General features: G+C 37.7%; 1 protein-coding gene across 8 annotated transcripts in view; it reads right to left on the bottom strand.

Moving 5' to 3' along the window:
• Window positions 1–22,953, bottom strand: part of CSMD3 (CUB and Sushi multiple domains 3) — a 661,396-nt gene that overhangs the window by 204,230 nt on the left and 434,213 nt on the right. For all 8 annotated transcript variants that reach the window (XM_060775796.2, XM_060775789.2, XM_060775791.2 and 5 more), the window contains 3 exons: window positions 19,647–19,834; window positions 15,718–15,906; window positions 1,074–1,190 (listed from right to left, as the gene is read on the bottom strand). In XM_060775796.2, coding sequence (XP_060631779.2) covers window positions 1,074–1,190; window positions 15,718–15,906; window positions 19,647–19,834 — 494 coding nt within the window. The remainder of the gene's footprint in view (window positions 1–1,073; window positions 1,191–15,717; window positions 15,907–19,646; window positions 19,835–22,953) is intronic.

Below are 22,953 nucleotides of genomic sequence, written 5' to 3'. Positions count from 1 at the left end.
CCAACAGTTCAAATCTGGCACTCTATTACACAACAATGGTTCTCTATTCTCACTCTTACCCTGCACCAAATCTCAATCTAGCCATGTTTAATGTGACAGAAATTTTGAAGAGACAGCAAAATGCAGCAAATTGAGCACCAGAAGCCAGCCAACCTGAAAGATTGTGTGTTTGTGTGTGTGTGCGTGTGTGTGTGTGGGGGGGGGGGGGGGGTTGTATATATCAGGGCATAGTCATAACATTGTACACAGTCTGAAAATCCTGGATACAGAGATATTTATAAGAATACTAAATTGACTCAATTTATCTATGTGTGTATATGCACCTTTAAGTTGCCTGTTGACTTATGGCAACCCCATGAATTTATTAGTTTTATTAGGCATTAATCAACAGCACCTGGTATCCATTGGTGGTCTCCTATCCACTAACTAGGTCTGACCCTAACTAGCTTCCAAGACAGGGCTTGGGACTTTTGGGGTAGGTAGGCTCAAAACGTCTTAGGATGTTGTAAGTTGAAATAAGCATGTTTAGCTGTGTCAAAAAAACAATCTAGACCCATGTACTTAACAAGATCTACAAATGGTACTCCTATCGAGACTAGCTCAATATCGTGAACTGTATTGGTTTAAAATGAGGAGATAATTCACAAGACAAATACTGTAATATTGAAATATTTTAGTCAGAAATAATTTACAACACTGGCGTGTATAAACAAAAAACTGTTTGCACCCAGCATTACAGTCTGAGATTTCTGCTGAGTCAATGCTGTCCCATGCTAGCACATCTCTGCACCTATTCCAACCTCTGTGCGTGAAATGGGTTTTTGGTACTGTTTGGAATTGTGAATTTGATATCATAGATCATTTGTTTGACTATAATAAACAACTTTACTGTTTCTCTCTTTACAAATTTTGAAATATATATACTAGGAACAGATGAGTACAAATATAACATAGTAAGAAATTGTCCCTGATGGATCACAAAGATTTATGAAATGTGAAAGAGAGGTGAGTTGGCAGCACTAAAATGAAGTAGAAAGCATCATGGTTATGTACAATATAGGTAAATTCTGTACCTTTTCCATGAGTAACATCCACAGTCCATGTGCAGTTGAGTGAATTGGGATAGAGTTCAGGGTAACCTGGAGATAAAATAGTTCCACTTGGTCCTCTCACATCTCCTCCACACAAAGCTGAGAATCAGGAAAAAAATGCAGCCATATAAAAATAGCAAGGCATAGGAACTCAACATTAAATATGCAAGTTGAAAATAGTTTGGTGTGCTTAAACAATAGTCCACACACAGGAGTGTTTACAGTTCCATTGGGGAAATATATATTTATCTGTAATTCTAGCAGATGTTTACTCATAGTGCTTATAAAGAAAATGCAGTTAATTAATTCTTGAGAAGCTTGGCTAATAAATATTATGAAACAGAGATGCTAGTTATACTAGTCCATTTCAAAGAGCTCTTAAGGAAAGTTAGTTTGCAAAAGTAAATAAAAATATTATTATTATTACATTGTGAATGTAAACATTCTGGACAATACTTTCATGGCATAGCCCACACTACTAACCAATGTTGAGAGATTTGGAAAGGATCAAAAGTTGTGTATGCATGCATGTATATACATGTATGTTCATTCAACAAACCAGAATGTTTTGTAAACATTTTTTGCAAAATCAAATTGTAATATTGTAAATTATGAATTTATGGTAAGTGACCAGCCTTCTATGTTGTGAGCATTACAGATGATCAGTTCACAGAGTTAAGTGACAACAACAAACTCAGATATTTCACGTCTGTCAATAGCTATCATTTAGATGAAAATGCCCTGCCTGACTTACTGGGCAAGGGTATTGTAGTGGTGGGCATGCTCCTATTCACCATTGTGCCAGGGAAGCTCCTTATTTCCAGGAGCCCCCTGCAGCAGGCACACTTTCCGCACAGTGGCCAGCCAGTTAATCACTAGCAGGTCCCACCCTGCCCCCTCATTGGCCAAGCCAGCTGACATTCTGAACCACTTGCAGCCTACTTAAGGCTGGACCACTCCCCAGCCAGTGCTCCTTCAGCTGTCCCACCCCCCCCCCCCTCAGAACCGTTTACATATTTTGTGGTTATGTTAAGAGTTTTGATCTTTGTCACAACTTGCTGGTGTTTGGCATGAATTCTGGATATGACTTGTGTAACTCCGCCTCCCCATGGGAGAAGGAGCGCCCAGTGGCTTAATAGGAGTACAGTGGTAATGGTGTCCTGATATTGCGTCGGCTGGTAGACAGCTGCACCACCTGGTGTAGTTAAGTGGCATCGGTCAGCAGTGGGCTATCCAGTTCCTGATCCAAGACCCATGCATGGCAGCCAACTCCGGTTATCATTTGAAACTAATAAGCAAGTTGTGACCTTTTGTCATTCTTGGGTTCTGTGGTGGGAGGAGGGTGGTCACCAATGCCTATGCAATTAGCATTTGTATTTGAAGGCCTGTTATTCTTCCCCAAGTTATAGGCCAGAATGACACTGTTCAAGAAAAAGACTGTGTTAGCGCCACTTGGGCTCTGTTGCAGATACACCGATAGTATCTGAGCAATAAAGATGTTAAGTCAGAAATGTGTCATTTTCACGACATTTGAATGCCAAAAAGGTTCTTTGAAAAATATAAGTATGTTATATGAGTATGCATTATTTAAGATAATTGAGACAAGACATATTAGGACACACACACACACACACACACACACACACACACACACACACACATATATATATATATATATATATATATATAATATTAATACCGTGAATACTATGAAGTACTGTGATACCCAATTGCACCAAACTGAACCCAGTCCAGTGTAAGTTAACTTAAAGTAATCTAATCTTCATGTCATTTGTTCATGCCCAACAATAACTGTGATCTCTGATGAGTAAGTTCTAACTAGCATATCTGAAAGTTGATTCATAAATCAAATCCCAACTGGGATCTAAAGAAAAAGAAAGGTAAACCAAAAAATAACCCCATACTGCAATCCCATCTACCTTCCTGTAGGTGTACAAACCAGTCAATCATCATCATCATCATCATCATCATCATCATCATCATCATCATCTTTATTTATAACTTGTCCTATCTTCCCGGTGGGAGTAGGGACTGAGGGTAGTTTCCAACAAAAGATGACAAACATTCAAGGGTATCCCTCTGGGCAACTAACCCAGAAAATCCCAACTGGATGGCCCCCACAAGGGTCTTCTTCCTGGGGCAAACCAAGAATGGGCAACTTGGAAGTCCCTGAACAGACTCAGAAGTGGAGTGGGCAGATCAAAAGACAACCAGGCAAAATGGCACTACCCTTGTGTGTGTGTGGAGCGGAACAGACAACTCCGCATCTGTATGCTTGTCCACTATGCCCTGCCTCATGTACAGATGAAGAATTGTTGGAGGCACAGACAATGCCATTGCTGTTGCCCGTTTTTGGTCAAAGATATTTAGCCGCCTGCGCTCCTTCTATTTTTATCAATTTTATACTAATTTATGCAATGCTTTTGATACAAAATGAAATAAATAATGACATAATAAACAGTAGAAACAAAATAAGCCGAATCAAAAGAGTAAACAAACACTTTCTCCAGCTTGCCTACATAAAGCTTCAGATTTGGGGTGTGGGTGGGAAATTGGATCTCACACACTCAAATCCATGGGGCAGTGGTGGAAACGGTCACTCCATGACCCACATCATTGCTTTCCACATCACGGATTTTTAGTTTATTTCTTGTGATGCTTCCAGAATGGAGCCCCACTGGAAGTAGCCCTGTGTTATGTGATGGGCTCTGTTGGGCTCTGTCCTGGCTCCATTTTGGAAGTGTTCTAGGATGGAGCTGGAGCCCAATGTGATGAGGTCCTAAATCCACATGAGAATGGATTCAAATAACCAGTTTCACCCAAGAATCTTCAGTACTTATTTACCATTTACCATTGTTGAAAAGTAAATGAATGTAAATACTAGCAATGGCATTAACAATGGCATAATTCATTTTTTATATATATTGCTAGCATAACTTCAAGGGACAGGGCAGGGAACCAAGTTAACTGGAGGAAGTGCCTATCAATCATTTCAGGAATATCATGGTCTGTGGCACAAGTTGGGATGGTCTTTGTAGGCTCTTACACAAACATGCGAAACCTTCCATTTTATTTTCCTACTCTCCGATTCCAATTCCTTCCTTTATGAATGGCAACTGTACACTTACTATGGTAGTAATGATAAATATATTATTGAAAAATGGAACCACAAGGCATGTCATAATCACTATATGAATCATCATTGTGCTTTCAGTGTCTTTACCATATTAATTAAATAGATTGTTGGATCTAAATTATGTTCTTTTTCCAGTGTTTGGTATACATATTTATGCCACTTTTCAGTATCCTAACTATATATTCTACTAAATTAAATCATTTCAATGTAGAAATAAAATCAGTAATTTAGTTTTCAAACATGTACGTGTGAAAAAGATCTTGGAGTCCTCGTGGACAACAAGTTAAACATGAGCCAACAATGTGATGTGGCGGCAAAAAAAGCCAATGGGATTTTGGCCTGCATCAATAGGAGCATAGTGTCTAGATCTAAGGAAGTAATGCTACCCCTCTATTCTGCTTTGGTTAGACCACATCTGGAATATTGTGTCCAATTCTGGGCACCACAATTCAAGAGAGATATTGACAAGCTGGAATGTGTCCAGAGGAGGGCGACTAAAATGATCAAGGGTCTGGAGAACAAGCCCTATGAGGAGCAGCTTAGGGAACTGGGCATGTTTAGCCTGAAGAAGAGAAGGCTGTGAGGAGATATGATAGCCATGTATAAATATGTGAGAGGAAGCCACAGGGAGGAGGGAGCAAGCTTGTTTTCTGCTTCCTTGGAGACTAGGACGCGGAACAATGGCTTCAAACTACAAGAGAGGAGATTCCATCTGAACATTAGGAAGAACTTCCTGACTGTGAGAGCCGTTCAGCAGTGGAACTCTCTGCCCCGTAGTGTGGTGGAGGCTCCTTCTTTGGAAGCTTTTAAGCAGAGGCTGGATGGCCATCTGTCAGGGGAGATTTGAATGCAATATTCCTGCTTCTTGGCAGGGGGTTGGACTGGATGGCCCATGAGGTCTCTTCCAACTCTTTGATTCTATGATTCTATGTTTGATTTCAGATTGCACCAACATATATTTTTGAATATTCACATTCATGTATATACATTCACAACTAAAACCAGCCTTATCATGGATTTATCCAAGATCATGGTTCAGTGAGTTTTGCCAATCTTTACAAAAACAGATGCTACTAGATGTGTGTGAGATGCCTACTACTGTTTGTTTGAGACTCTAAATCCTGAGAGAATGAAAACTCAGCACTTTCACCAGACATTTTCACACCATACTCATAATACTTCATACAATAAAGTCAACATGGTGCCAAGGATGAAATGAAATTCCCAAATGTGTCGTCTCTTTGCATCAGCAATCTGTCACTGAGTAAGGTCAAGGGATGCAACTTTTCTGCAACTGGACTACAACACTTTGACTTCCCTTGGGTCTGCTTTTAGCTATCTGGATTACTGACCTCATGCCAGCTGTCCAGTGTATCCACTTGCCTTTGATTATGACAGCCTGTCCTATTGATTTTCTAATGAAATGCCTTATGAGTACAAACAAGGCACACAGAGTTTCAAGTGACTGAGATATTAACTAAGTTTTATCCATTGGATACCTCCTATACAAAACTGTATTCACTAAAAACTATTAACAGGGCTAAAGGAGAAATTGCTGAGTCACTTATTTTTTATTTTATTTTGTTCTGGCCTAGGCCCCAACCAGCAATTTTAGCCAACTGTGTTACTGCAACACTTCATAACATAAACCTTCTGCTTTGTAATTCTTCATGTTTGGATTTCCTGACTGTATGAGCATCTTTCCACATACACTGTAATCAGGATAAAATTCTTAATATTAATATAAAGGGTTTTTTTGTGTGTGCAGGTAACATTTATCTCTATATATCTGATGGTCCATTCTATCCACTGGAAAATAGACAATGTCCATCTGAACGTTGTTTCTGCCAAGATCTGATTTATACTTTCTACACCATTACGCTACTTTTTTAAAAAAATGGTAGGTTTATAAGGCACTGGCAAACCACTTTTGAATGCCTTTTGCCATAAAAATCCCAAAATGGTATGACTGTACAACATTTTGTGTGTGTGTGTCAGGAGCGACTTGAGAAACTGCAAGTCGCTTTTGGTGTGAGAGAATTGGCCATCTGCAAGAATGTTGCCAGGGAATGCTTGGATGTTTTGATGTTTTACCATCCTTGTGGGAGGCTTCTCTCATTTCCCTGCATGGGGAGATGGAGCTGACAGAGGGAGCTCATCCATGCTATCCCTGAATTTGAACCTCCGATCTGTTGGTCTTTAGTCCAGTTGACACAAGAGTTTAACCCATTGCACTACCGGGGGCTCCAATATAAGGTTAACAGTTTGTCATTAGATTATGGCCACATTACTAGTATTTAATTTCTAAAATGAGACTTCAATGATATATCCAAACTACTTTTACACTTTGAATATTCTGTTTTTCCTTCTAAATTATATTTACCCAGAGTCCTAGCCCAGTAGAATATATGGTAACTTTATTATTTTAAAATTAGCTTGTGGAGAAGAAGGCGGTTAGGGATTTATCTTAAAGAATGGACAGAAAGAGCATATGCCAGTTAAGGTGAAATATATATATATATATATATATATATATATATATATATATATATTGTAGATTATAATCTTTCGGAATGCATTCACTGAAATGGTAGGTAATTTGCATACACTTGGCTTTAAAAGCAATGTTAGCCGTGATGTATTATAAATCCTTTAATCCATGAGAATAAAATGATAGATGGTCATAAAATGACTGGATGAAGAACAGAGTTGTGAAATATATACATGTAGAACAAGAAGTAGAGAGAATAAGACTGAACTATACAGGCATAGAAGCAGAAATAGGAGCACATGAACTACGTAGATACTAAAAATGTAGAAACAAAAATTATTGTATTTTTCTTTAGGAAAACTCTTAATATTCTTCATAGAAAGATACAACTGTTCTAAAGATGCATTCTAAAGCAGATGTGGACAATGTCCCCCCCCCCCCAAAAAAAAAATGTTGGATGTCAACTCCTATAAATATTGTCCGAGTTAGATAGGAATTTTCCAACAACATCTGAAGAGCTGCACTTTGCCCTCATGTTTTTCATTTGTTTTCTTATGTGCCTTCAAGTTGTTTCTGACTTCTGCCAAATGTAAGTACAATTCATCATGAAGTTTTCTTGGCCAGACTTGTTCAGAGGGAGTTTGCCATTGTCTTCCTTTAAAAGTGAGAGCCCTGGATTAATAAATAAGTTTCCATGACTAAGGTGAGATTTGAACCCTGGCTTTTCAGAGACCTGGCTGAACATTTAAACTAGCATGCCACCCAGTCACCATTGAAACGTAATGCAAATAACTGAGTGATGACTCAATTTGTTTCTTACACTTGTCCATAATGTAGAAATGCAGTTCAAATAGTGCCATGTGGAGGGAAGAATGCCACTGAACAATGAACTACACAATACAGTCATATGTAATAAGCCACTTTGTCCCAAATAAGAAAAAAGCAGGATAGAAACCCCCTCCTTCCCTCTCCCTCTGCTTTCCAAATATTAATGAATAACATTATTCAAACTATTTTTTCTGAATTAAAGATATGTATAAATATGCTTTCTTATGTTTTCTTAGGAAGATGACATCAGATGTTTGGCTAACCCATGAATTCCTTTGCCTATGAAATTTTTCACAAACAGAATGAGAATCATTCATTAGGAGCCACCGATGGTGCAATGGGTGAAACCGACAGAACTAAAAACCAACAGGTCGCAGGTTTGAATCTGGGGAGAGTGTGGATGAGCTCCATCTGTCAGCTCCAGCTCCCCATGAGAGGACATGAGAGAAGCCTCCTATAAGGAAGGTAAAGCATCAAAACACCTGGGCGTCCCTTGGGCAATGTCCTTGCAGACGGCCAATTCTCTCACACCAGAAGTGACTTGCAGTTGCCGAAGTTGCTCCTGACACAGAACAAAAAAAATCATTCATTCCAATCAGTGAAGGGAGGCCAACTAATTTACTGATTTCACCTGAAATGCACGCAACATATTCCTATTTTTTTTTAAAGCTAGAGAGTTTCTCAGAACAGAGTGCAAGGAGATCCAGCACCAAAGTCCTGCCATGTAAATTTTACTGAGTCTTCCCACACATGCATTCTCCTTGGGTCTGTGAATGGTCTAGGAATTTGGTCAGATATGTGTACGGACTTGAGAATCTCCTCAGGATGGTGGCAGGTGGAAGAGAAGCTGCAGTTTCTCTTACTCCCTGCTTTCCCTAATAAGACGCATTTATCTTCTCCCACCACAGAGAGAAACCTAAAATAAGCATTCATCTTTGCCCACAAGGGTGAGATAGTCAAGGATTTACACTCCTAGCACACAGCAGTAAAAATCCTGGCTAAATTATGCAAAACATTCTACCCATTTTCCAAGCATATTGTCAATGTACCACCTGGCTGCTCAGTGCTCTTGTAACTCAAATTGTGCAATCATTATGTCACATAGCTGCCGCTAGGTAATTTATAAAATACTGGTATAGCCATTTGTAAGTGTTCCATCTGAGGGCATTTATGCTCAGTTATGCTGAGATCCTAAAATCAACTCTCATGCAAAAAAAGAAAGAAAGAAAGAAAGAAATTTAATTTTAACCCAGAGCTAGCCAATTTCTGTGCTGAGGAAGGGACCATGTTTCAGTATTCTTTCCCCAATACCTTGGGGAAACGACCAAAGCTACACTCTTAGGGACAGCACACCAATGCATAATGCCTTCACTAGAGGAACCACCAAATTGACTGTAAGCTGATTTAAGATGTTATCTAGGGTTTTGAGGTAAAGTATGGTTGCCATGATAGTGGTACCCAGTTCTATTTCTTCATTTCATATGAATTTACTGGGATGTTACAAGAGATGAATAGGAGCTAAAGTCTGGTCATTGGCTAGATGCAAGCTAAATGATGATCAAGTTTAGACACTTTCTTCTCGGATTCAGATCTGAAATACTGTGGGTGAATATTTTAATGTCACTATTTTGGAGTTACATTTCATCTGAAAGATTAGATGCTCACAATTTGAAATTGATTCAGAGTTGTCACAAAACTCAAGTATCCTGAGTGACTTCATAGCTTATTTATCTGCCTAAAATGATACATGTATGCAGCAACATATCCTGGACAGTATAGTTTACTAATTTATGCTCATTAATGATGAAAATAATGACTCAATGTGGATTCATTTTTGACAGTGTTGCAATGGTAAAGAAAGATTTAGTGGTTCAAAATGTGGTGGACTAGATTTTAACTGGGAAGCATGTGCCAGGATGATTATTCTGTTGACAAGAAAAATAAGGTTTATTCAAACATAACATTTTAAAATTAAAATCTTTTTCAGTTAAGGTTTAGACACTACAAAAACATGGTAGTACTAAAACATAGAATACTAATTAAAATTCTGATTAAAATATTCTGATTAAAATAATTCGGTTTATAGTGGTTGACCTATTATAATACCTGCCCATCGCTGCTGCTCACAAAAAATTCTGGAAAATCAAGATATCTGTTTCTGTCAATTATTTTCAGCCACTTGTACTTTCATATTCCTAGAAAAAGGTCATTTTGCAAAACTCCACACATTTGCAAACTTCTGAGATTTTCTTCCAAGGTTGTCACTAATTTGACAGATATCCATGTGTAATAGAGCAGCCCTCTGCCCTTTCTTAAATTTATTTATTATTTAGTAAATTTCAGTACCGCCCCTCTCAGCCTTCCGGCGACTCGAAGTGGTTTACAAGGCAAGAATTCAATGCCACCAAGGGCACAATTACAATATAAAATATAAAAAACATCAGCAACAATAAAATCAGACATTATAATGAAACATACTTCAATCGATAATCATTGAAACAATGTCCAGTTCCGCCATATAGTTATTCCATTATTATATTCGTTACTCCATATTTTCAAATGCCCACTCAAATTGCCATGTCTTAAGATTCTTCCAGAATGATCAAAGCGAGGAAGCCAATCTAATCTCTTTAGGAAGGGCGTTCCATAGCCGAGGGGCCACCACTGAGAAGGCCCTGTCTCTTGTTCCCGTCAACTGTACTTGTGATGATGGTGGGACTGAGAGCAGGGCCTCCCCAGATGATCATAAAGTCCTTGCAGGTTCATAAGGGGAGATTCGTTTGGACAGGTAAGTTGGGCCAGAACCATTTAGGGCTTTATAGGCTAAAGCCAGCACTTTGAATTGTGCCCGGTAGCGAACTGGCAGCCAATGGAGCTGGCGCAACAAGGGAATTGTATGCTCCCTGAAAGCCGCTCCAGTTAGCAATCTGGCTGCTGTCCGTTGGACCAGTTGAAGCTTCCGGACAGTCTTCAAAGGCAACCCCACGTAGAGAGCGTTGCAGTAGTCTATACGGGATGTAACAAGAGTGTGGACTACCATGGCCAAGTCGGACTTCCCAAGGTACAAGCGCAGCTGCCGCACAAGCTTTAACTGTGCGAATGCTCTCCTGGACACCACCGAGACATGGGGTTCCAGGCTCAGCGATGAGTCCAGGATCACATCCAGACTGTGAACCTGTGTCTTCAGGGGAAGTGTGACCCCATCCAACACAGCCTATAACCCTATGCCCTTATGACTAACCAGGAGTACCTCTGTCTTTTCTGGATTCAATTTCAATTTGTTAGCCCTCATCCAGATCGTCACAGCAGCCAAGCACCAGTTCAGGACCTGAATAGCCTACTTAGTAGCAGGTGGGAAGGAGTGACAGAGTTGGACATCATCTGCGTACAGATGACACCACACCCCGAAACTCCGGGTGATCACTCCCAGCGGCTTCATGTATATGTTGAACAATATGGGAGACAGTATTGAACCCTGAGGAACCCCACAAGACAATGGTTGTGGGGCTGAACAATGACACCATCTGGGTACGTCCCTCCAGAAAGGACTGGAGCCACCGTAGAACAGTGCCTCCAAGGCCCTTTCCAGCAAGGCGTCCCAGAAGGATACTGTGGTTGACAGTATCGAAGGCCACTGAGAGGTCCAGCAGAACTAACAGGGACACACTCCCCCTGTCTAGCTCCCAGCGCAGATCATCAACTAAGGCAACCAAGGCTGTCTCGGTTCCATGACTGGGTCTAAAGCCAGACTGTGCTGGATCCAGATAATCCATGTCTTCCAAGAATACCTGGAGTTGTGAGGCCACCACATGTTCCAGGACTTTGCCCAAAAAGGGTAGATTGGAAACAGGCTGATAGTTGATGAATTGAGTGGGGTCCAGTGATGGTTTCTTCAACAGCGGTTTTATTATAGCTTGTTTTAAGCTCACTGGAAAAATGCTTTCCCAAAGGGAGGCATTAACTACCACCTTTACCCACTCAGCCAATCCCTCTCTGGCCTCCTTTAAAAGCCAGGATGGGCAGGGGTCTAGGATGCATGTGGTTGCCCTCATCCCTCCAAGTATCTTGTCCACATCCTCAGGTTTCTCCAATTGAAATGAATAAATTAAAACCGGACAAGCAGATGCTTGTGTTACATCCTCAGAGATTGCTGTTAACATGGTGTCCAGGTCAGAACAGATCAAAGCAACTTTGTTCACGAAGAACCGAGCAAACACTTCACAGTGGGCTGTTGAGTTGTCAGGGCTCCCATCTGGAGAGTTGGGATTTAATAGGCCTCTGACAACTCGAAACAGCTCCGCCAGACGGTTCTTTGCAGATGCAATATTGGCCACAAAGAAGGATTTCTTTGTGGCTTTTATTGCTGTGTCATATGACCTTAAAAAGGCAATATGGCGTGTTTGATTTGGCCCGCTCGGGTCGGAACACCACACGCTCTCTAGTTCCCTCTTCCTTTGCTTCATCGCTGCCAGCTCCCCGTTGAACCAAGGAGATGGTTTAGTTCGTTATTTGAGAGGGATGTTCTGGAGCAATTGTGTCTATTGCTCTAGTCATCTCCCCATTCCAGAGAGAGACCAGGGCATCAACAGGATCACCTACCGAGGTGGTGGGAAACTCCCCAAGAGGATATTAGTGAACAATACACATTACAAAGGAAAACTAAAGGAAAAAAGTGGAATGCACAAAATTTTGATATTATGCAAGGGAGGGACTGTGCTAGAATGGTTCTTATCTCAGCAAACATGTCCAGATCTGACACAATTCATGCAGAACATGAGCATCCAAAAGTGCCAACGAAGTACAAAAATTAAAATGGGTTTAGTCATGAGTGAAAGAAATCGACTAGAATAAATATAATCAAATATGCTTTTAGATTATATCAATTCAGCAGGAATCGTATTTAGTGGTGTGCTGGGGGTGGGGGAGAGAAAGGAAGATAAAATGTCATTTACTTAATAAATTGCCTACTAATACATCTCAAGAAAGAAATTTGTCACAATATGTAATGTACTTCACAGCCAAATATACCATTCACAGAGAGCTCCTTAATAGTGTTTATTTTTAGATGGTGTGCATGCAGTTCTTATTAGAATAAAGAAAAATGCTCCTACTTCTAGAGTCTATTCAGTGAAGAGAAGCTTATCTATACTCTTTCCAAATTTCACTTATTTGTACTACATTACTGTTAAGCACATACCTATCCTACATGAGATCGCAGATTAAACATGAATGCTTTCTGGCTCAGGACAAAGAAAGATTAAACCAGCTTCTGAAATGAAATTTGTCTCCAGTTGTCAAGTCACCCACCAGAAAAGAACAATGCAGAAATGTAACTAATAAATAATAGCATCTAGATATAGGAAGAAATCAATCAGTCATTAAGCATGAATACCTCATAAGTAAAGGGATTTACCCATTTCAAGGTAAAGCTATGATATGGAGATGATGTCAGATATGTTAGGTAATGTCTCTGTATAGTCTCCCTCAAGTGAATAACTCAGGATTATGGTCTTTTTCCCCCTTAAGTCAAGTACCTAGTAATGCCAGCTGGACAAATGTTCTGTTTGATCCCTTGTTTTAGGCCTCTTCTACACTGCCATAAAATCCAGATTATCAAAGCAGACAATCCACAGTGTAGAAGGGGCCTGAAAGGAGCCTCAGTTTCCAGTGATGAAAATCTTGCCTTATAATATTGGATAATTTATACTAAAACAGTTTTGAAACCATCAGTTTGAGTTGCTTAGTTCCTTTGGGGTGAAGGTACTGAAGCCTGGAACTCTTGGTTTGCCAGGAATCAATCTCTACTTCATCTTCCAAGAAACTGGGAATTTTAGATCAAGAAATCTCATATTTTCTTCTAGTCCTGGATTTGTTTTAGTGGAAGATGTAAAACATGTTTCCCCCCTTTAATTTCATTCATATTGCTTTAGGGTTTTCTTCCTTGTCACAATTAATATTAAAATTAGTAAGTTTTATGGCATACTATATTCGAAGGAAATAGATTTCCAATGCAAAAAATATGCAAATTTATGCATGCATGCATTTATTTCCTGGACTAAGGTTGAGTTTCATAGCTTTTTTCAGATTCTCAAAGGAAAAAAAATCACTTCCATAGAGTAAGAGACTGTATGTAAGGTTCTCCAACCTTACATATAACGAAGCCACTATATGTCTTTAAGAAAAAAACATGTTCAATTTGTGTTTTTTTCTGAAGAGGAGACCTGCTGGGGGGACCAAGAAAAATAGTAATAGGTCAATGATGGAATGCCTGCCAGCATGTTGGATGTATGTCACCTGAAACTCCCTTGCTTCATTATGTAAGTGCTGCAGCTCTAGCATTGGACTGTAACTGACCTCCCCAGCAGGTTGTCTAGCTTGATTGTGTCCCACAAGTGTGGAGTTGCTACTGTTGAGTTGCTGCCAAAAGAAGTGACACCAAAGGGGGTCACATGAGGCTAAGGATCAGTTTAACGGAGAGAAGAAGGATTACTTTTCTTCATGTGCCAAACATATTTGCTTAGTTGAATTTACTTAATTTGTAATGTATTTTATTTCCATCTTGGAAGGGTACATTTTCAAACCATATTAAGCAATTTATCATGTTAGAACAGTTTAAAACATGCATAAATTACATTCTCAGCTTTGATATAATCCTTCAGAAGTCTGTTTTTCCTCATAAAATGAGAAAATCTCACTTTGGTAAATCTTTCCTACTATTTTTCTACCCATTCAATTTATTCTTCTTTCCAGTCTGCTTCCACATTACACTGAAAGTCAAAATTGTACTCTTCTCCAAAAAACATGCATTTGAATATGTATTTATTTGTACATTAACCCATTAGAACATGTATTAAGTATGTTTTATCTCACAATATATTGTAAATGAGCATTCTGATGCAAGTCAACTACAGATTATTGCATCATGTCATTTGGAGATGAATGAAATCTAGTAGTTAGCTAGGCTTTATGCAAACATTCGAGTAAGAAAGGAAGATGAAGTCATTTATACAGATATTCACAATGATCTAATTCTTTTAATTCTTCAAACTATGTAGAATTCTGTCTTCTCAGCTGATTAAATTCTTTGAGTGATCCATTATTATCTCTCACATTTTCCAACAACCCAGAATTCACTAGCTGCAGAAACCCCTTTTGACTATGAGTGTTGTAGCTGACTAAAGCATGTTCAGAAATTATCATTCTTTGAAACCATATACTGTTATATACAGAAATCCTCATATTATAAAGTTCCTGGCATTTTGATAGAATGCAATCCTGTCTTTAAAAGGTCACCGTAAAACAGAAAGTATTTATTGCAGTACTTTAAAAAAAATCTCTTCTGTTCTTCAAGGTTTCATTTTCATTTTGAAAAAAGAAAACTATCCTTGGAAAAAGCCCACATGAAGCCATACTTCTAGCACCTGTAATCCGTTCTGATTGCTCCACAGACAAAACAGCTTAACTTTGAAAATGGGATGAGTCAGCAGATGGTACAGGCATTCCCCGAATTACAAACATCTGACTTACAAATGACTCATTGTTAAGAACAAGGGTTAGACAAAAGGAAGTGAGAGAAATCTCTATTGCCACAGAAACGTCACAAAGAAAGAATAAGCTTGTAACTGAAGTAATCTATTAAGGGAAAAACACAGTTTGAAGAAAAATAAGTTTGAAACCTGTTTAGTGAAAGGTAGAGTTCTTTCCAGAGTTGTTTATGAAACGTTATAAATGTAACCTTTGAAGATTTGTGCCTCTAAGAGTAAGAAACATTGAAACCCCCACGCTCCTTCTACATTTCCATAAACTTGTTACTGTTTTTTCCTAAAGCTCTGTTTCTGTTACAATTCCTTTCCAAGTTAAGTCACGCTACACATTAAAGAAAGACCAAGTCAATATCCTAGCTATTAGCTACGCTATCAAAGTAATAAACCCTTACAAAGGGGTGGCTCCTTTACAAACTCTTCAAATATTAGTGGCCTCGTCACAAATTGGTGGCATCGTTACAACCCATGACAAGTCTGATAACAGAAACCATATTATCTTCATATAGTAATAGAGATCTGCATTGAAAACAACTAACACAGAGAAAATTGTTCATTATTATGAAGAAAGTTCTATAGCATTTCTGTTCCAGTTCAATTGATTCTTACCATCACAAGTAGGAAGTGAGTGACTCCACCAATGGTTCTTTTCACATAGCAAAGGCTCTTCATGACTCAGTCTATAGCCTGAATCACATCCAAATGATACCGTTGAGCCAATGGAAAAGTCATGCCCATAACGCCGACCATGAACAGGTATGCCAGGATCCAAACATGAATAGGTATTAACTGTTACACCTGGAGGGCAAGGAACAAAGATTACATGAAGTAATCGAGAAATATTATTTTAAGTCAGATCCTAATCAGTCTAAATACAGTGAGTTGTGTAACCTACATTTAGAAAAACACTGGGAAATCTCTAGTATGAAGGAAAACAAGGGTGTGTGTGACATTACTGTCATGATGCTTTTTAGTCCAGTGTTAATGAGCCATGAGAAAGGCAGAGGATATAAATTTAAATACAAGCATATATGTTAAAATTAGAATGCTATAATGCAAAACCCCACATCTAGGAAGAAATTTATATAATCCTCAACAGCAGGATTATTGTGACATTTCTCAATAATAATACAATGCACATAAAGTATTAAAAATATTAATATTACTAATAACAAGATATCTAAATGACATTTGCAATTATTGAAAAACATCTGAGAAACTGATTCTACATCAGCTTCAGCAAATCCACACTGTAAGAATGCAAAGTTATACAACCTTTTCATTAAAATAAAGCAATCTAGATATAATCAAGCCCTTAATTGTTGAATTAGGATTTCACTATTTTGTTTAAAAATGTTGGGACTGAGATACTACTGGTTAATTAAGTGTAGATAACTCTGTGATTAAACTAATTATGATGTACAGTAATGTACAGTAAGCACTCCAGAGTTTTACCCAGGGAAATATTTCTTCAGCATTTTTAATCTTTCTTTTGTTCTGTGCTAATTCTTTAATTTGTAGGCTTTAGAAGAAGAACGGGTGTAATAGTTGAGAATATAAGGAACCAATCTTCTTTGTGGCCTCTACTATCAATTGCTGTAGGCCTTAACAGAGGCCTTACCTCTGTACCACACCTTCAATAAGAGAACCCAATATCTGGTCTTATAGCATTAGAGGAAATCTTGAAAGGTAATCTATACAAAATGACATGTTTGTTTGTTTGTTTGTTTATTTATTTATTTATTTATTGTATTTTATACTCCACCCTTCTCACCCCATATGGGAGTAGCCCCTGGTGGTGCAGTGGGTTAAACCCCTGTGCCGGCAGGACTGAAGACTGACAGGTCACAGGTTCGAATCCGGGGAGAGGTGGATGAGCTCCCTCTATCAGCTCCAGCTCCTCATGCGGGGACATGAGATAAGCCTCCCACAAGGATGATAAAAACATCAAATCATCCGGGTGTCCCCTGGGCAACGTCCTTGCAGACGGCCAATTCTCTCACACCAGAAGTGACTTGCAGTTTCTCAAGTCGCTCCTGACACGACAAAATAAATAAATAAATAAATAGAAATTAAAAAAAGAAAATAAAAAAGAAAATAAGCCATTCTTCCCACCAATTCAGTCATTAATTTTGGTGTCCTTTCTATCAGAATACCAGCTAGGAAGGGAAAGAGCAACCCTCCATTCTTGTTTGTGGTTCCCATTAAGAACAGTTCCTCTCTAACGTGCACACGCACACACACACACTGTTAAATGTAGAAATGTATTAGGTGAAATTGCAGCTAGCACATGTAAATTTACATGTCATTAGTATCTGAATAATGTTGTTCCATTCTGGGAATGGTACAGAGTAACAATGTACCAGATCCAAATGACCCAAAGCTGTGATCAGCTTCTCTTACAATAACATTTTTACACCTCTTTTGAAATGTTAACAATTTGCAAAACAATTGGAAAACATCTTTTTCCTCTATAATCATGGAACTATGCATGCTAGGGGAAATGACTTCATACCCTTCAAAAGCACTTGGTCAACAATGAGCTATGTATGTGGTAAGTCATGAATTACTATAGAAAAATATGGGCTTAAAGCCTTCAGCTAAAATTGAATAGCCACACTATATTTTTCAAGAAGCAGGTGTTCTCATAAAATTGGACACAATAGCTCTGTATTTAGTAAACTGGTGGCTAACTTTGAAAACTTGCCTCCCCTTATCCTCAAAAGTATATTTTATGTGATCATATCTTTGTATTGCACATAGGTTCTTATCACAGAAAGTCTGAAGAAATCATGACTGACCTAATTTAACAGCCAATGAAAAAGACAAAAAAATGAAATAAACTTAATATGTGTGACGAATATTATTTGTTTGTGTATTTTTATCCTGCTTTTCTCCCTGCAAGGGGACTCATTAATATAGTCTTAATGTATTAGACTTAGAAGAAGCCAACTTTTTTAAAAAATCACATACACATAACAATACAATACTTAAGATATCCCATTATATAATCTATTTCACTATTAACTGTATATTTTATATTGTTACTTTCAGAATTCATCCTCTGACCTTCTCCTTTCCCTTCTTGCTAAAGTCAGATATAGATGTGTAACTTTCTATGAGGAAAACAATGAACCTATGACACTTTTAAAAACTAAAAATTTAATTTGGCACAAACTTTTGTAGACTTTTGTAAATTTCTTGAAATGTGTGACATGTTGCATTTTATTATCTATAATCCTGCATTGTGTGTGAAAATTTTCTCTGGGTGATGGCAAGGATATTACAAGGAGGTAGATTTGTTTTGTTTGTTTTTTTAAAAAAAACTAAAATAAAATCAATACAGACACAAATACTACCGGACATCTGATCTGGACAGAGCTTTATATGATGACTATGGAATTGATATTTGATTTTTGTGACAACCCAAGGCCATTTGCAAAACATACACAGTGCCCAACATATTTCACTTCTACAGCTGCTGGCGAAAATTTGAAGTAAATGCATAACTGCATAAAATAGTTCCAAGATAAGGTTGTAAAAAAGTATTAATTGTATTTCTTGTCCTCCAAGACTTCAAGACATGCTTTAAAATTTACTGGGAACTATGCTGAGATTTTTCATATGCCATGTAAATATAAGAAGTGTCTTGATCAAAGTGTCTGATTCTGACAAGAAGGCTCTACCCAGAACCTTCCATTCTGATAAATTACATACATGTATCAGGCATATAAGGGAAGGTTATTAATTGACAAAAATACATAAACAAACATTACAATAGTTCTACCTTTCAGAAATTTATCAAAAATGGCAGCAACAACAAAATTTGTGTAAAGATTGGTATTATTATTTAAACAAATACAATCTGGCATATATGAATACTCTCTAGAAAAAAATGCACATGCTCTCACTGTCTGTCAAATAGACAGAAAATAATGAGATATTTGTAACGGACTTTCCTCCCCCAACTATCTTTGAAACAAAATTAATTGTTCCCTTTAGACTGCATTTAGGTTGATGTAAAAGACAACATCAAAATCATTCCTATTCTGAGAACTATCAGTAATTCTGAGGATGCTTGCCATAGATGGAGGCGAAACGTCAGGAGAGAATGCCTCTAGACCATGGCCATACAGCCCGAAAAAACTTACAACAACCAGTGATTCCGGCCACGAAAGCCTTCGACAATATATCAGTAATTAAATTATGCATGGACCTAAAAACAGTTGGATTTTGTGCATGTAAATATACCCAGGGGACATTACGGCACCCAAAGCCAACTTATATAGCAAATCAACAACAACAACAACAACAACAACAACAACAACAAGTTATTATAATGGCACGATGTGTCATGCTGTAGATACTTCTCTTCTTCCCAGGCAACTTTGACCGTGTGTGTGTGATGCCCAAATAATAAAATACATGGCATATACAATCAGCATTATGTCCTATGATATTAACACAACAGAAAAATATATATAAAAAGCAAAGGAATTAATAAAAACAAATCAATAAAATGAATAGCCTTGACTTACTTTCATAATGTATCTTGAATCCATTATTAGAACGACTGTTATCTGTTGTAAAAAGTAGGTAAATGAAATTGCTGCTGCTGAACAGAAATTGGGGGACTTGTGTACCATTGTAAGATCCCAGAAGTGGTGATAAAAGATTTGGTCCATCATGCACTTCAAGCACATCATAGTTGAGTTCTGTCTGGAATCTACGTTGGAGAAACACACACAAACATATAAAATATACTCAAAAACTAAACAAATAAAATTGGTTACAAATTTGAAATACATCTTTTGCTTCTATGAAGCAAGTATAACTATCTTACATTCTATGTCTTTCTTTAAAACTGGCACTGAAATTAAATCCCTCAAATATCAATGATGTATGAAATTGACATTTTTATGTCCCGTGATAATTTCCATCCCATATCTGAGTACAGAACAACTCAGATTACATATTTCTGAACAACTTCTTTGCACGTACGCATTTTACCACTCCAACAAAAACACTTGTCAGTTTCACTTCTGTGCTGGCACTGCTCAGTTGTCAGTTTTACTATTGGTATTTGCAGTCTTTGCAGTGGGGACTAGATAATGTGCAAAGGTCTATGATGAAAGTGACAAGCTTTCTCCCCATTTATGAAGCAAGCCTGGGAAAAACTTCCTCAGTGCAGAGTTGATACTGACAAGGCCTTTCAAAACCCTTGTCAGTTTCACTTCTACTCTGAAAGAACTTTTCTGGACTTGTTTCAGAAGATATATGTGCGGCAAGGACAGATTGACAGTTCCACCACTGCTGTCTTCTGCCTTCAAGAACAAGCCTTTGTCCATTTCCAAAGTTAGGCAAGATATCAGACATTCAACCTTATCTACCTTTCTTCACTGCACAGTGTTGGATCATCTATTCACCCTTTAATTAAATTAAACAGATAAAGGACAAAGAGAATCCAAGATAGGCAGACTTCAACATGCCTGCCAGACATAGAAATTGGTAATGCGTGTATCCTTAACTTATATACATTTATGATTTATGCAGGTTTTGCAAATAATGATCCAACAGATAACTTTCATTTAAATATTCCAGTGTAGGAGCTGCTGATTTGTAATCAATAATTTTGTCTGCATTATATATTTACACGTGGCAAAACATTGTGATACCTATGGAAAACTACAATTTATAATATTGAACTGTTATTACTGGAATAGCAACATTCATAATAGAAACAATATTTTAAGTAATTCCTCAGGACGTTTGTATGAAGAAACTAGATCAGTGAAGTCAGTCAAATATTTCCCTCACTATTATAGTTAAGCAGATACCGGTATATGTAGTTAATAATTTCTGAACAATATCTGGTACCCCAGGAAGCCCCTATCCTTCAAGTTCCAATGCAGAGATGAAAGCAACCATCCAAGCTCACGGTTTTAATGAAATGTGCTCAAAATAAGTTAAATTTCAAATTTATTATCAATAGTTGAACGAAAATCTCCACATTTTCAAAACCAAAATTAAACTAAAAATATGTGAGCATCACTTCTTTAAGCTGCACTTGTTCCCATCTAATCATCACATGAATTAATACAGAATGAAACAGCCCAGTGAAACAGGCATTTGCATGTTTCTTAGGAAATTTCTAAATGTAAATACCGGCTTGGATGAATCTAGTTAGCCATAATGTGAATAGCTCTATTGGCTCAAAAGAACATGTTATGATTATACCATTGATGGCTGTGGAACAACATGGACTAAATCTTGACCTAAAGTTTTAGCTCTAACATGAATTCTCAAATGAATGGATTGTTTATAAAACAAAAATTATCTCATATTAATAGCAAGAGGGAGGGGAATGGAAGGAAACACATATGAAAGGCTAATTTTATTAAAAGTCTTTATTTACAGTACAATGATTAATAGGGATTGTTTCTTTTTACATCATTCTGAAATATTCCATGACTTACAAAAAATGTTAATTATAGTAAAATATCTCAAAGCAAACTATTCTCAAAACTATGATAGAATTCACATTAGGAAATGCTAATAAAATCGTATTTTGACCACACTTTTATTTTGTTTGATGTTTGGGGTGAGAGTTTTACACACTCTATCATGAGAAAGGAAGATACCTTCTGATTTTGTATAGTATCATTATCCAATGAACAATTCTATGTCCAAACTACAAAATAGCTTGTAAAGCAGGTTTCATACTGTTAAGTTACACAGGGTTGGATGTAAATTACGTCCCCCCCCCCCAAATTGTGTATGCAACTTAACATTTTCATCATTTAACAGCATTTACTCAACACTACTAAGAAACAAAGCTATAGTTAGCAAAAGCTATAGTAACTAACCAAAGGGGTTTTGTCACAAAACCTGACATGAAAATGGAAAGACCAAATATAGTTTGAGCCCCCCCCCCCCTTATTTGAAATGCTTGGGACTAGAGGTATTTTTGGATTTCAGATATTTTTAATTTTAAAATAATTATTTTACCTTGTTTTTTTTTTTATTCCTGTCTTTGCATAAACATAGTCAATGAGGGATGGGGGGGGGGGTAGTCCCATTCCCATTGACTTTTTCCTTAAGAACAGATCACATACAACAGATGAAGTGTGTTGGAGAAAAGGGAAGAGAGGAGGATCCAGGTTTCTAATGTCAGACTTACACAAATCCCATGTAAAAAGCAGGTATCATTGGAGGAAAAACTCCAGACACATCAGGGAATGTTGCAAAGTTCCAAATGTGCAATCAACCTATGATACATTTGTGATTTAATTCAAGGATACCCACCTCTTTGATTGGGTGAAAGGAAAACATGACAAGTATAGATTCCTTTTCTACTTTTTCTTTGTGGTGTGGGTTAGGAACAGAAACCCTCACCTGTGTTTATGTTACCATGGTGAGGGAGAACGGAAATGGCCTTGAAACAGGGAGAATTCTGGCTCTACAAAATCCTTCTGACTTGGGGCAAAATTCTTCATACGTTTTCATAAGCGGTCACCCTGGAGATGTTAAAGTTGACTAAATTTGGGCACCCAGCTTAATCGAGGGTAGGTCATAGAGGGTCACAACCTCAGCATAAATACACAGCAGGTTCATGCCCCTTTAGTTGTATGTTGCAAGTCACATAAAGTTAATTCAGGTAATGTTTAAAATTTTTAAAAATCAAAAAAAATATTATGGTTATAGACCAGCATAAGGAGAGTGAGGTACAGTCTCATAAAAGCATTGTGCATTAAAATCTAAAAGGCTAGAAAACAGAGGTATGTTGAATGTTTTTTTTTTTTTTAAAGTTGCCCATATTTCAATCCAAGCTGTTGTCTGGTCTCT

This window comes from Anolis sagrei, chromosome 4, assembly GCF_037176765.1.
Source record: "Anolis sagrei isolate rAnoSag1 chromosome 4, rAnoSag1.mat, whole genome shotgun sequence".
Lineage (NCBI taxonomy): Eukaryota > Metazoa > Chordata > Lepidosauria > Squamata > Dactyloidae > Anolis > Anolis sagrei.
This window is presented reverse-complemented; position numbering and strand designations above follow the sequence as displayed.